General features: G+C 43.5%; 1 protein-coding gene across 1 annotated transcript in view; it reads right to left on the reverse strand.

The window, feature by feature from the left end:
* ADGRE1 (adhesion G protein-coupled receptor E1) overlaps window positions 1–13,584 on the reverse strand; it is a 76,519-nt gene that overhangs the window by 9,901 nt on the left and 53,034 nt on the right. Inside the window, exons 11-16 of the mRNA XM_052643222.1 lie at window positions 13,229–13,406; window positions 12,030–12,149; window positions 7,896–8,095; window positions 7,065–7,235; window positions 4,243–4,437; window positions 145–380 (exon numbers count right to left, since the gene is read on the reverse strand). Of these exons, the coding sequence (XP_052499182.1) occupies window positions 145–380; window positions 4,243–4,437; window positions 7,065–7,235; window positions 7,896–8,095; window positions 12,030–12,149; window positions 13,229–13,406 (1,100 nt within the window). The remainder of the gene's footprint in view (window positions 1–144; window positions 381–4,242; window positions 4,438–7,064; window positions 7,236–7,895; window positions 8,096–12,029; window positions 12,150–13,228; window positions 13,407–13,584) is intronic.

The raw sequence follows: 13,584 nt of genomic DNA on the forward strand, positions 1-13,584 counted from the left end.
CTACAGCCCATAAAGTAAGAGCTCAATAAATGGTAGCCATGACTACTGCTCCTGTTATTGCTCTTTTGTGTGTTCATTTAATTATCACCATGGAATAGTTAATAATAGCAATAATTTTCAGGGAAAGAGAAGAATGTCACTTACCGATTATACATCCCATAACCATGCGGTTGTAAGCCAGCAGAGACAGCCACCACCAGCCCTGGGAGCCCATAGCCAAAGGCACAGAGATACAGCATCTTGATGTTTCGAGAACTGAAGTAATTCACCACTTTCAGGTTCCTGACCATAAGGAAGAGCACCACAGCCTCCACCAGCATCCAGAAGAAGCACGCAAGGAAAAGGTAGTGCAGAAAGCCTGCGATGAGGGCGCAGCCCATCTGCAGAGGAGAATCAGGCACCTTCAGTCTCCCTTACTCCAGGGAGTATGTTCAGAGAAAGAGGGCAGAGAAGTGACTCCTCTGTCACTGTTGTTCTTGCTTTTGATAGGTAAGAAGTGGATTTACTTAGAGTGTGCATTATTTATTTAGAATGTGTATCTATACATTCCATATGGCTTCCCAAGTGGCTCAGTGATAAAGAATCTGCAGACACGTGGGTTCGATCCCTGGGTTGGGAAGATCCCCTGGAGGAGGGCATGGCAACACACTCCTGTATTCTTGCCTTGAGAATCCCATGGACAGAGGAACCTGGTGGGCTACAGTCCATGGGGTTACAAAAAGTCAAACATGACTGAGCAAGCATACCACACACCACACACACACACACAAACACACATACACATTCCATGACAGTATTCTGTCCATCTCAAAAGGCAAAAGCAGCTGTGGTTAGTTTTCATGGGCTGGGTAATTTCATAGGCTAACAAGTAGGAAGATTATTTCAACTATATATTTGGGGGAAGGAGCAGGGATTTCCAGGAATTGGACCACTGCCCACTTTTTGGTCTTTGATGGTGGGCCTGGGTGCCCATGGGTGGTCATTTAGCATCCTAATGTATTACAGTAGTGTATAATGAGGCTCAAGGTCTACTGCAAGTTGAATCTTCTGCCATCTTGGACCTAGTTGGCTCTAATCAGTTTATATTGTATCCTCAACAGCTATGTCATTCTTTCAGGGTTGTGTCAAGCCTCCTTCCCTGATTCATGTTGATGTATGGCAGAAGCCAGCACAGAATCGTAAAGCAATTATCTTCCAATAAAATTAAAACAAAAAACCATAAAGGGGCTACTTTGACTGGACTTCCCCAAATACAGCCTCTTCATTCAGTCCACAAATATTTATAGATATATTCTTCACTACAGGTAGTTCCATCCCTTTAGTAGGGACACCAATCATTCTGGTTTCCCTAGAAATGAGTTTTCTCAGGATGTACAACTTCCAGTGCTAAAACTGGGAGAGTTTGAGAGAAAAACAGATAGATGACCACCCTACTTTAGGGAATGTTTGAAGATACAGGGGTGGGGGGAGGGGAAGGGATCCACAAACTACAGCCATGGATGGGTTGCAGGTTTTGTCATTAACATTTCACTGACACACATCCTTCCCCATTTATGTATTCTGTATGGCTGCTTTCAGCGGGTAAAGAACCCGTGTGCCAGTGCCAGGAGATGGGTGGGGGGAGGTTCAGTCTCTGGGTCAGAGAGATCCCCTGGAGAAGGAAATGGCAACCCACCCCAGTATTCTTGCCCCATGCATAGAGGAGCCTGACGGGGTACAGTTCACAGGGTTGCAAAGAGTCAGACATGACTGAGTGACTAAACAAAAACATGGCTGTTTTCATGTTAAAATGGCAGTTTCCTGCATTGAACCTGGGCTGGTGACTCGATTCATATATGATATTATACATGATTCAATGCCATTCTCCCAAATCATCCCACCCTCTCCCTCTCCCACAGAGTCCAAAAGACCATTCTATACATCTCTGTCTCTTTTGCTGTCTCGCATACAGGGTTATCGTTACCATCTTTCTAAATTCCATATATATGCGTTAGTATACTGTACTGGTGTTTTTCTTTCTGGCTTACTTCACTCTGTATAATAGGCTCCAGTTTCATCCACCTATTAGAACTGATTCAAACGTATTCTTTTTAATGGCTGAGTAATACTCCATTGTGTATATATGCCATAGCTTTCTTATCCATTCATCTGCTGATGGACATCTAGGTTGCTTCCATGTCCTGGCTATTATAAACAGTGCTTCGATGAACATTGGGGTACACGTGTCTCTTTCAATTCTGGTTTCCTTGTTGTGTATGCCCAGCAGCACTGGATGTTTGGGGCTGGTGCATTGGGACAACCCAGAGGGATGGTACGGGGAGGGGGCAGGGAGGGGGGTCAGGATGGGGAACACGTGTATATCTGTGGCAGATACATGTTGATGTATGGCAAAACCAATACAATATTGTAAAGTAATTAAGTCCAATTAAAATAAATAAATTTATATTAAATAAAATGAAATGGCAGAGTTGAATAGTTGCCAACGGAGACCACGGCATCTGAAAAATTAAAAATATTTTTATCTGCTTCTTTACAGGAAAATTTTGTTCACCCTTGGTCCCATGATGAGAGGTGGGGAGTGCTACTAGCCTTTGGTTCCCAAGGGGTCTAGGAAGTGAAACATCCCATAGTGAGAGGGTAGTTCTGCTTTAAGAATGATCATCGTACCTGAAATGTCAGTAGTGCTTCCTTTGGAAATACCCCAAAAACCTACTGTTTCGGACACGGTTATTGGAGCTTAATTGGCCAAAAGTTCTTGTTCTCATGGGGCACACAATCTTGTGGAAGAGGTAATACACAATAAGTTAAACAACAACAACAACAAATCAGTATGGTTTCAAATATTAATAGGTGCTGGGGAAAGATGCAGAATAGAGTGATTAAAAAGTAAAATTTCTCACCTATGGATGCAACTAGAGATGATCACACTAAGTGAAGTAAGTCAGAAAGAGAAAACAATTACCGTGTGATATCATTTATGTGTGGAATCTAAACTATGATACAAACGAACACAGACATAGAGAACAGACTCATTGTTGCCCAGCTGGGGGGAGGAAGAGGGATGGACTGGGAGTCTGGGGTTGTTAGATGCAAACTATTAAATTTAGAATGGATAGACATAAGGTCCTACCGTACAGCACAGAGAACTATGCTGAACATCCTGTGATAAACCATAATGGAAAAGAATATTAAGAAAGAATGTACATATGTATATAAGTGAGTCACTTTGTTGTATAGCAGAGATTGCCACAACACTGTAAATCAACTATATTTCAGTTTTTAAACAAAGAATTTCTCAACTGTAGAAGGCAATGGCACCCCACTCCAGTACTCTTGCCTGGAAAATCCCATTGATGGAGGAGCCTGGTAGGCTATAGTCCATGGGGTCACGAAGAGTCAGACATGACTGAGCGACTTCACTTTCTCGTTTCACCTTCATTCACTGGAGAAGGAAATGGCAACCCACTCCAGTGTTCGTTCTTGCCTGGAGAATCCCAGGGACAGGGGAGCCTGGTGGGCTGCCGTCTGTGGGGTCGCACAGAGTCGGACACGACTGAAGCGCCTTAGCAGCAGCAGCAGCAGCAGCAGCAGCATTACTAATATTTATAACACTGCTACTGCTGTGCTGTGTACGGTTATGTCTGACTCTCTGTAACCTCAGAGGAGCCCACCAGGCTCCTCTGTCCATGGGATTCTCCAGGCAGGAATGGAATGGATAACCATTTCTCCCTCCAGGGATCTTCCTGATCCAGGGATTGAACCCGGGTCTCCTGTGACTCCTGTACTGGCAGGGGGATTCTTTACCAACTGAGCCACCTGGGAAGTCCCTATTTGTAACACTATTGCCTCATTATTTTCTGCAATGGGTAGATAAGGGAGACCGTCTTGTGCACTGTAAGATGTTTAGCAGCATCCCCTCCCAAAGGTGACGACTAACAGCATCTCCATATATTGCCAAGTGTCCCCTGAGGGCACAGAATCAGCCCGGGTAAGAACCAAAGGCTTAAAGAGTAGGAAGAGAGACCACCCCCATACATAACATGATCAGGAAAATCATTCAAAACTGAGACCTATCACAAGAAGGCATCAACTAGAAGCTGGCGGATGAGTATGGGAAGAGGGGAAAGCACGTGCAAAGGTCCTGAGGTGGAAACTAGCTTTGAGGGAGTTAGGTGAGGATGAGCAGAAGCAGATGGGGAGATGATGGGGATGGATGGGGACAAAGCCGGAGGGATACGAGACCTGGTTGTCGGTCTTGTCCGCACCAGTGAGAAACAGTATCTTGGCCAAGAAGAGGCATATGCAGAGGTGCAGGTGGATGTAGGTGTTCTGGTTTCGGAGGGTACGACACAGAAGGAAGGTGATGATGGCCACGGCAAGACACACCAGTGAGATGATCGTGCCGACATGACTAATGAGGTACAGGGTGAACTCCATCTGTCAGAAAAGAGATACACTGTTGGCCTCAGAGAATGACCAGTTATAACCCCCAGGCAGGAAAAAGAACTCTCCAGACTCTTGGCTTGGGTATATAGAGCTTGGAAGCCTTTTCTCCCTCGGGCGCTCGGTGGTGTGAACTAGATATTGTTCATCATCACCCTTCGGCATCCTTCAGCACCCATTCTCATCCCTCTCCTATGTCTTATTCCTACAGGGTAAGACACCTGCAAACTGCATTTCCCATAAGCTCTTGGGGCTAAGGTCCTGAGCATCATTTAGGTTCTCCAGTGAGATGCACACATGAAGGTTTTAAAAGGCAGGATGGAGGCAGATACCAGTTTTCTGCAGACAGGAGTGAGCTATGGCTGGACTCCACATTCTGACTATCCGATCTTTAATTTCATGGATGTGGGGTGAAATGCCAAAGGTAATTTATGACCTCTGGGTTTCAGCTGCAGAGGGGGTGATCTTGAAGCCAAATTCAAGTGGCAGAACCCCTTACTTCAAGTCCTCCATCCCTTCCAAGATTTCTGTGAGCATCTAAGCCCCTGTATTAAATACTTTCCTGCTTGACATACCTTGAGAGGTTCCTGTTACCTGCACTGAAACAAGGCTGATAATAGGTGCTCCAAGATGCTCCAACTTCCAGGAGTGGAGGTGACAAGTTGAGTCCTTCCCTATGCCATTATTTGTAATTAATTTTATTGGGGTGCTTTCTGTGTGTTAAAGATATGCCAGGCACCAGCTTCTCTATGATGTTGTGATGTAGTGGTTAAGACTACAATTCTGCCAGTTTCTGGCTGTTTAAGCTTGGGCAAGATACTTAACTGCTCTGTGCCCATTTCCTCCTCTGTTAAAATGAGGATACTAACAGTAATGATCACATGGAATAATTCCAAGAGGATTCAATGAAAATGCTTAAAGTACTTACAACAGTGCAGAAAACATGCATAAATGTTCATTTTCATCATCATTTTTCTCTTTTTCCCTAATTAAATGCTGATGCTTTTAATTTTTTGTTTTTGTCTTTTGGCCACACCTTGTGGTATCTCAGTTCCTAGACCAGGGATGGAACCCAGGACATGGAAGTGAAAGTGGTGAGTCCTAATCACTGGACTGCCAGGGAACTCCTGAGTCATCATTTTTCTCTTGTTCTCATTTTTAAGATGAAAAAATTTGGCTCAGCTCAGAGAGGCTGAGTGATATGCCAATGGAAACACAGCTCTGAAGTGATTGAGATGGGACTTGAAACAAAGCTAGACTTGCTCTGGATCGAATTTTCTTAAGTCTTAAGCCTTACATTCCTCTAAGTAGCAATTTAGGACCTGCTTGGCAGAGAACTGAACTTGGGATCCTGCTATAGACAAGGATAACCATCACAGCACTAAGGAGCCTGTCTTTCCTCTCTACCAAATCTAACTTCTCACCAAGTCTTATTTCATGTTCCACCTCCTCCCGGACTTAACCCCAGTTCTCAGTGACACAACTCTCAGTTTCTGTAACACAAATTCTTGCACCATTTACAGGCAGACCTCAGAGACAGTGCAGGTTCAATTCCAGACCACCGTAATAAAGCAAATATTGGCAATAAAATGAGTCACATGAATTTTTATCTCCCAGTGCATATAAAAGTTATGTTTACATGCCACCATACTCACCATACACATTTAAAGTGTATAATAGCATATGTCTGGAAAATGTAGATACCTTTATTAAAAAACACTTTATTGCTAAAAGATGCTACCATCATCTGAGCCTTCAGTGAGTCATAATCTTTTTGCTGGTGGAAGGTTTGAGATATTGCGAGAATGACCAAAATGTGACACAAAGACATGAAGTGAGCAAATGCTGTTGGGAAAGCAGTGCTAACAGACTTGCTCAATGTACACAGGGTTGCCACAAACCTTCAATTTGTTTTCTCTTTTTTTTGAAAAAAAAAAAAAAAAACCATGATATCTACAAAGTGCAATAAAATGAAGTATGCCTATAGACGATTTTGTAGAAAAAGACCTCTGGACTGAGACCATCCTGGGTTTGAATCCCATCTCTACTAATTACTGGCTTCATGACTAAACAGACTATTGAAGTCCAGCCTCCTGTCCTGAAAAGTGCATCTAAAAACAGCTAAAGAGTCAGGCACATAGTGTGTGTTAAGGCGCTTCAGTCGTGTCTGACACTTTTCGACCCCATGGACTGTATCCTGCCAGGCTCCTCTGTCCATGGGATTCTCCAGGCAAGAATACTGGAATGAGTTGCCATATCCTTCTCCAGGGGATCTTCCTGATCCAGGGGTCAAACCCACATCACTTTATATCTCCTGCATTGGCAGGTGGGTTCTTCACCACTAGCGCCACCTGGGAAGCCCAGGTGCTCTGTAAGTGGGGTTTCTGGTTATTTTTGTGCCTGCACCTGTTTAGGGTCAGTTCTCATTTCATATATAAGTGTCATAGCATAGCTTCTCAACCAGACCATGAATTCTCTAAGGGCAGAGATATGGCACACACCCCTTCTGTCCCCATGACTCCCTCCCACAATGCCCAATTCCATGAGAGGCACACAATGAATGTTAATCAGTATTTTCCCATTGGATTTGAGGACCCAGACTACAGAGCGTCATTACTGACCGTGACCTCCCCAGAAGCCATGATGACGGCCAAGTTCACCATTCGATTACAGCCACAGACAGTATGTGTCTTGGAAGCTTCAAGGAGCACACAGCCTGATGGTGTCCATCTGCCTCCCTCCACATCCGGTCTCCAGGAAACGCAGATAGCACTCTCAAAATCCTGCTTTGGCTGAAAATTCAGAGCCTTTAGTTGCCTGAGAATCCATCTTGAATGGATTCAACCTGACCAGCCTCAAGAAGATGTGGGCACGTTCTCTACGGAATGGAGAAAAATGCTGATATTTCAACATGCAGTGATAAAAAGAAATGTCTTGGGTGCCAGACCTGTATCCATTATTAACTTGGTTATAATTAATATAAATAAAGTTCATGTAAATGTTCCTGCATCAGTGTTACTTAATCTAACCTCAACCTTTCCCATTGATGAATGGAAAAATGCCACATTGAAATAGAAGAGCTCATTTTTCTAGCAGTGGATTTTGGGAAGTGGTTGAGTTATCAGAAACTGTGGACACTTGCTGCTTAATGTTGTCACTAAGTCATGTCTGACTCTTTGCGAATCCATGGACTGTAGCCCACCAGGCTCCCCTGTCCATGGGATTTTTCCAGGAAAGAATATTGGAGTGGGTTGACATTTCCTTCTCCAGGGGAATGTTCCAACCCAGGGATCAAACCCACATCTCCTGCATTAGCAGGTAGATTCTTCATCACTGAGCCACCAGGGAAGCTCTGCATAATGGGTCCCTGTCAAAAAATGAGAGTTTAGCCAATAGAGGATGTGGAGTTCCCAGTAGATAGCTGGGGGCCCAGTGAAAACCCTGTCACCAACCTTGATGTTCTCCAGAGTGTAGATGACTGGTTTAGAGAACCCGTCTTTCTTCCCTCCTGTTATGATGCCCCCAACAACGCGAGAATTCATCTTCAGCTTCTTCTTAGAGTTGGCCCAGGGGATCTGAAGATCTTGCAAGAAGCGCTCATCCAAAATAGACTCCATGCCCGCAAAGGAAACGAAAGCCACCGCGTTGATCCCTGAAATTTCCCCCAAATTAAAAAAAAGCCAATCATTTGCTTAGTAGCTATTACAGATGACCCAACTCATCCACACATACACACATACTTTAATATCTCACATATTTCTGCACCTTCACTGGCCTCCTCTGAGGACTGAAACACCAGTGGACTTCCAGATAGTTAACTCTCATCAGAAACTTTAAAAAAAATCTGAGACTTCCCTGGTGGTCCAATGGTTAAGAATCTACCTCGCAATGTAGGGGACTCAGGTTTGATCCCTGGTCAAGGAACTAAGATCCCACAAGCCGCAGGAGTCCAAGCACCAGAAGTAGAGAGACCATGTGCCACAACAGAGCCTCAACACAGCCAAATAAATAAATCAACTTGAAAAAAAATCCTGAGGTGATATTACCTAAAAAAAAAAAAAAAAAAAAAACCTTGGCTACATTTAAAAATTAATTTGAATTTATGTTGTTTTTAAGGGACGATTCAACTCAGCAGTGGGAAATAAGTTTCCCTTCTCATATTTATGGTTATTGTTTTTCAGTCTCTTTGGTGGGCTTCCCCTTTCAATGTTGGTGGTCTGTGTCCTAGCCTGTTCCTGGGCCATCCAGACAGCATATAGATCATGGGAGTGATGAACAATGACCTACAAGCCAATCTGGCCATCATTGCTTTTTTTTTTTTAATTAAAAAAATGTTTTAGGCTGTGCTGGTCTTTGTGGCTGCAAGCAGGCTTTATCTAGCTGCAGGGAGTAGGGATACTCTCCACTTGCAAGGCAAGGGCTTCTCATTGTGGTGGCTTCTCTTGTTGTAGAGCATGGGCTCTAGGGCATGCAGGCTGCAGTAGCCCCAGTGAATGGGCTCAGTAGTGGTGGCACACAGGCTTCATTTCCCTGAGGCATGTACGATCTTCTCTGACCTAGGATCAAACCCACGTCTCCTGCATTGGTAGGTGGATTCTTAACCAATGGACCTTAAAGGTAGTCCCCATTGCCTGTTTTTGTGTGTGTGTGTGTGAATAAAAATTTCACTGCAACACAGTCTCACCCATTAATTTACATATGGCCTAGGAATGCTTTTGCGCACCCTGAGTACACAGTTGCAAGAGTTGCAACAGATCCTATCGCGCTCAACGCCTTGAACATTTACTAACCACGGTTTACAGGAAGCATTTGCTAATTCCTGATACAGATTAGCACTGTATGTTAGAAATTTAGTATGAGTCACATGTGTAATTTGAAATTTTCCAGGAACCACATTTCAGAACAGTAAAAAAAAAAAAGGTGGGGGGATTATTTAAGTTATATATTAACTCACTACCTGCAAAATATTTTCATTTCAACATGTAGTCATTCTAAAAATTATTAATAAGATATTTTAATTCCTTCATCTCTGGCACCAAGATATTGAAATCCAGTATGTATATTACACTCACAGTCTAACCACACTTAAAGCTCTCAATAACAAAATGTGACCAATGGCTGCTGACTAGACAGGAAACATCTTGTCACTCCCATATTGTAAGATTATTTTTAAATTAATTTTTTGTTGAGATATAGTTGATGTACAATGTTGTGTTAGTTTCTGCTGTGTACCAATGTAAATCAGCCATTGTCGTTCAGTCTCTAAGCCGTGTCTGACTCTTTGCCACCCCATGGACTGTAGCACACCAAGCTTCCCTATCCCTCACTATCTCCTGGAGTTTGCTCAAACTCCTGTCCATTGAATTGGTGATGCCATCCTACCATCTCATCCTTTGTCACCCCCGTCTCCTCCTACCCTCAGTCTTTCCCAGCATCAGGGTCTTTTGCATATACCTGCCATACATATACAAATATCCACACTCTTCCAGACTCTACTCCCAGAGATTATTTAATGTCTGACTTCCCTAGAAGATGGTAAACTCCCTGAGGGCATGGGCTATTTCTGCCTGTATCACTATTTTATTTTCAATAAATACTTGCGACCCCGTGGACTGTAGTCCACCAGGCTCCTCCATCCATGGGTCTCTCCAGGCAGGAATACTGGAGTGGGTTGCCATTCCCTTCTCCAGGGGATCTTCCCAACCCAGGGATCGAACCCAGGTCTCCCATATTAGAGGCAGACGCTTTAACCTCTGAGCCACGAGGGAATATAAATATTTGCTCAAAATAATAAAAAATTAAAGTTAAAAAATAAAGGCACCCCAATGTTCATTGCAGCAATATTTACAATGGTCAAAGCATGGAAGCAATCTTCTTTTGTTGTTTGGGTTTTCTTTTTTTTTAACTTTTTAAAAAATTTATTTATTTTAATTGGAGGCTAATTACTTTACAATATTGTAGTGGTTTCGCCATACATTGACATGAATCAGCCATGGGTTTACATGTGCTCCCCATTCTGAACCCCTCTCCCCCTTCCCTCCCGATCCCATCCCATCCCTCTGGGTCATCCCAGTGCACCAGCCCTGAGCACCCTGTCTCATGCATCAAACCTGGACTGGTGATCTGTTTCACCTATGATAATATACATGTTTCAATGTTATTCTCTCAGATCATCCCACCCTTGCCTCCTCCCACAGAGTCCAAAAGACTGTTCAATACATCTGTGTCTCTTTTGCTGTCTTGCATATAGGGTTATTGTTAACATCTTTCTAAATTCCATATATATGTGTTAGTATACTGTATTGGTGTTTTTCTTTCTGGCTTACTTCACTCTGTATAATAGGCTCCAGATTCATCCACCTCATTAGAACTGATTCAGATGTATTCTTTTTAATGGCTGAGTAATATTCCATTGTGTATATGTACCACAGCTTTCTTATCCATTCGTCTGCTGATGGATATCTAGGTTACTTCCATGTCCTGGCTATTATAAACAGTGCTGTGATGAACACTGGGGTACACGTGTCTCTTTCAATTCTGGTTTCTTCAGTGTGTGGCATAGAAGTAATCTAAATATCCATGGACAGATGAATGGATAAAGAAGATATGGTACATATAAACAATGGAATACTACTCGGCCATAAAAAAGAATGAAATAATGCCATTTGCATTAACATGGATGGAGCTGGAGATTATCATACAACGTAAGTCAGACAGAGGAAATAAACCATAGGATGTCACTTATATGCAGAATTAAAAAAAAAACTGATCCAAATGAATTTATTTACAAAACTGAAACAGACTTGCAGACGTAGAGAATGAATTTATGGTAACTGCGTGGATCGGGATGGGGAGAGTCTGGGCAAAGGATACAAAGGGGGAGTTTGGGATTGATAGGAACACACTGCTCTATTTGAAACAGATAACCAACAAAATATTGTTTTTGTTGTGCTCAGTCGAGTCTGACCTGACTCTTTGCTACCCCATGGACTATAGCCCACCAGGCTCCTCTGTCCATGGGATTTCCCAGGCAAGAATACTGGAGTGGGTCACCACTTTCTCTTCCAGAGGATCTTCCTGGCCCAGGGATTGAACCCGCATCTCTTGCATCTCCTGCGCTAACAGGCAGAGTCTACCACTAGTGCCACCTGGGAAGCCCAACCAATAAGGGCTTACTATAAAAATTTTGTTTAATTTTAAAAAGGTCTAAAAAGCAGTCAATCCATGGGGAGGGTGGGAGGGAGGCTCAGGAGGGAAGGGATATATGAATACATATTGCTGATTCTGGAGAAGAAAATGGCAATCCACTCCAGTATTCTTGCCTGGGAAATCCCACGGACAAAGGAACCTGCTGGACTATACAGTACATGACGTCGCCAAGGGTCGGACATGCCTAAGTGACTGAGCATGCATATAGCTGATTCACTTTGTTGTACAGCAGAAATGAACACAACGTTGTAAAGCAAGTACACTCCAATTAAAAAACATTAAAAATTAAATTTTTCTAAAAAGCAATCAATCCATTAGTATTTGTTGCTTGAATGCACCATAACCCTCCTCTTTGTTTCTCAGGAATGGGTTTGTACCTGTGGATTCCGATTCTTCGATTGTGGAACACCAAATCTTCATTTCATCCCCTTTTGCTTTCAACTTAAATGTCTCATTCTCCTTAGTGCATTCTTTGTCGATCACTTTGCTCTCAATATCTAAAAGGGAGAAAGGGAGAAGTGGCAGGAGCTCACCCAGAAAGTGGGATCTGAATTTGGTTTCTGGCCAAGAAAGGAATGCATCTCTAGTTGCAAGTGAGGGAAAGGACAGAGAGAATGATGGGTCATGGGAAAGACCTTGAGGCCCTTGATTGGCAGGCAGATGGAGGCACCAAACAAATCTGAAACCCAGTTGGAACTCTAGGAGTAAGGGTTCACATCTCAGGAGATGCTTCAGGGAAAAATGACCTTGAAGTGAACGAGGATGGAAGATAACAGAGTCATGAGCCTCTGACTATGTCAAAGTTAGACTGGTTTTCCCAAACCAAAGTAAATCGGGAGGGTCTGGAGCAAGCCCAGCAGGGTGGAAAAGGGCTCAGGTTCTGCAGTCACAAACTAGGGGCCCAGCTCTACCACCCACCTGCTGTGTAAACTTGACCAGTGACTTAACCTCTCTGAGCCTCAGATTTCTTACCTGTAACATGGCAATAATTACAGGGCTTTTCATGAAAACAAGATAGCTAATGGAACCAGAGGTGTCCTTTAAAAATATAAGCTAGATGACACTGTGTTTATTCTCAAACTTTTCAATCCCACTCCCTCTCATTATCTCAAGTAACATTGTGACTCCCTACTATGTGTTCAGTCACCTCCAACTCTTTGGGATCTCTTGGACTGTAGCCTGCCAGGCTCCTCCAACCATGGGATTTCCCAGGCAAGAATACTGGAGTGGATTGCCATTTCATCCTCCAGGGGTTCTTCCTGACCTGGGGATCGAACCCAGGTGTCCCGCATTTCCTGCATTGCAAGCAGATTCTTTACCACTAAGATGTCAGGGAAGCCTGCATTTGTCTACAAAATCTGCCTCTCTCTTTTCTGATCCCTTCTCCTACAGATTTTCCCGTGTTCCACTCTTCTTTAGGGCTTCCCAAGTGGTTCAGTGGTAAAGAATCCACCTGCCAATGCAGGAGACACAAGTTGGATGTGGTATATGAGAAAGCCATGGGGAATCACAATGTCAAAGTCACCCACCTAAGTCAGCCCCCGGATGTGACCTTGACACCAGAGGTATATCCTACCTAAATGTTTCGTCTGAATAGTCTGACTGACATTCGCTGAGGGTTTCAGAAAAGCTGCCAATGTGGTGCTTTGCACGCTCTCCAGCAAGACTGTGGCCAGTGTAGAGGTCTCTTCTTTGGTGAAGTTGGACCACTTGGATGTGTTTTCAATCACAGAGGCAAATTTCTCAGCTGTATTCTGCAAGGAAAGGTATGTGTTTGCTCTTTCTCTCATCAGTGAAACAGCAGTTGTCCCCCATCTCTCACCATGAGAATGGGTTGACAGTCTGGGATGATGAAGAATTTAAAAGGCCATTCACTAGGGACTTCCCTGGTGGCCAGTGGTTAAGACTCCTCCATACAGTGCAGGTGGCGTG

The sequence above is a fragment of the Budorcas taxicolor genome, chromosome 7 (assembly GCF_023091745.1).
Source record: "Budorcas taxicolor isolate Tak-1 chromosome 7, Takin1.1, whole genome shotgun sequence".
NCBI lineage: Eukaryota > Metazoa > Chordata > Mammalia > Artiodactyla > Bovidae > Budorcas > Budorcas taxicolor.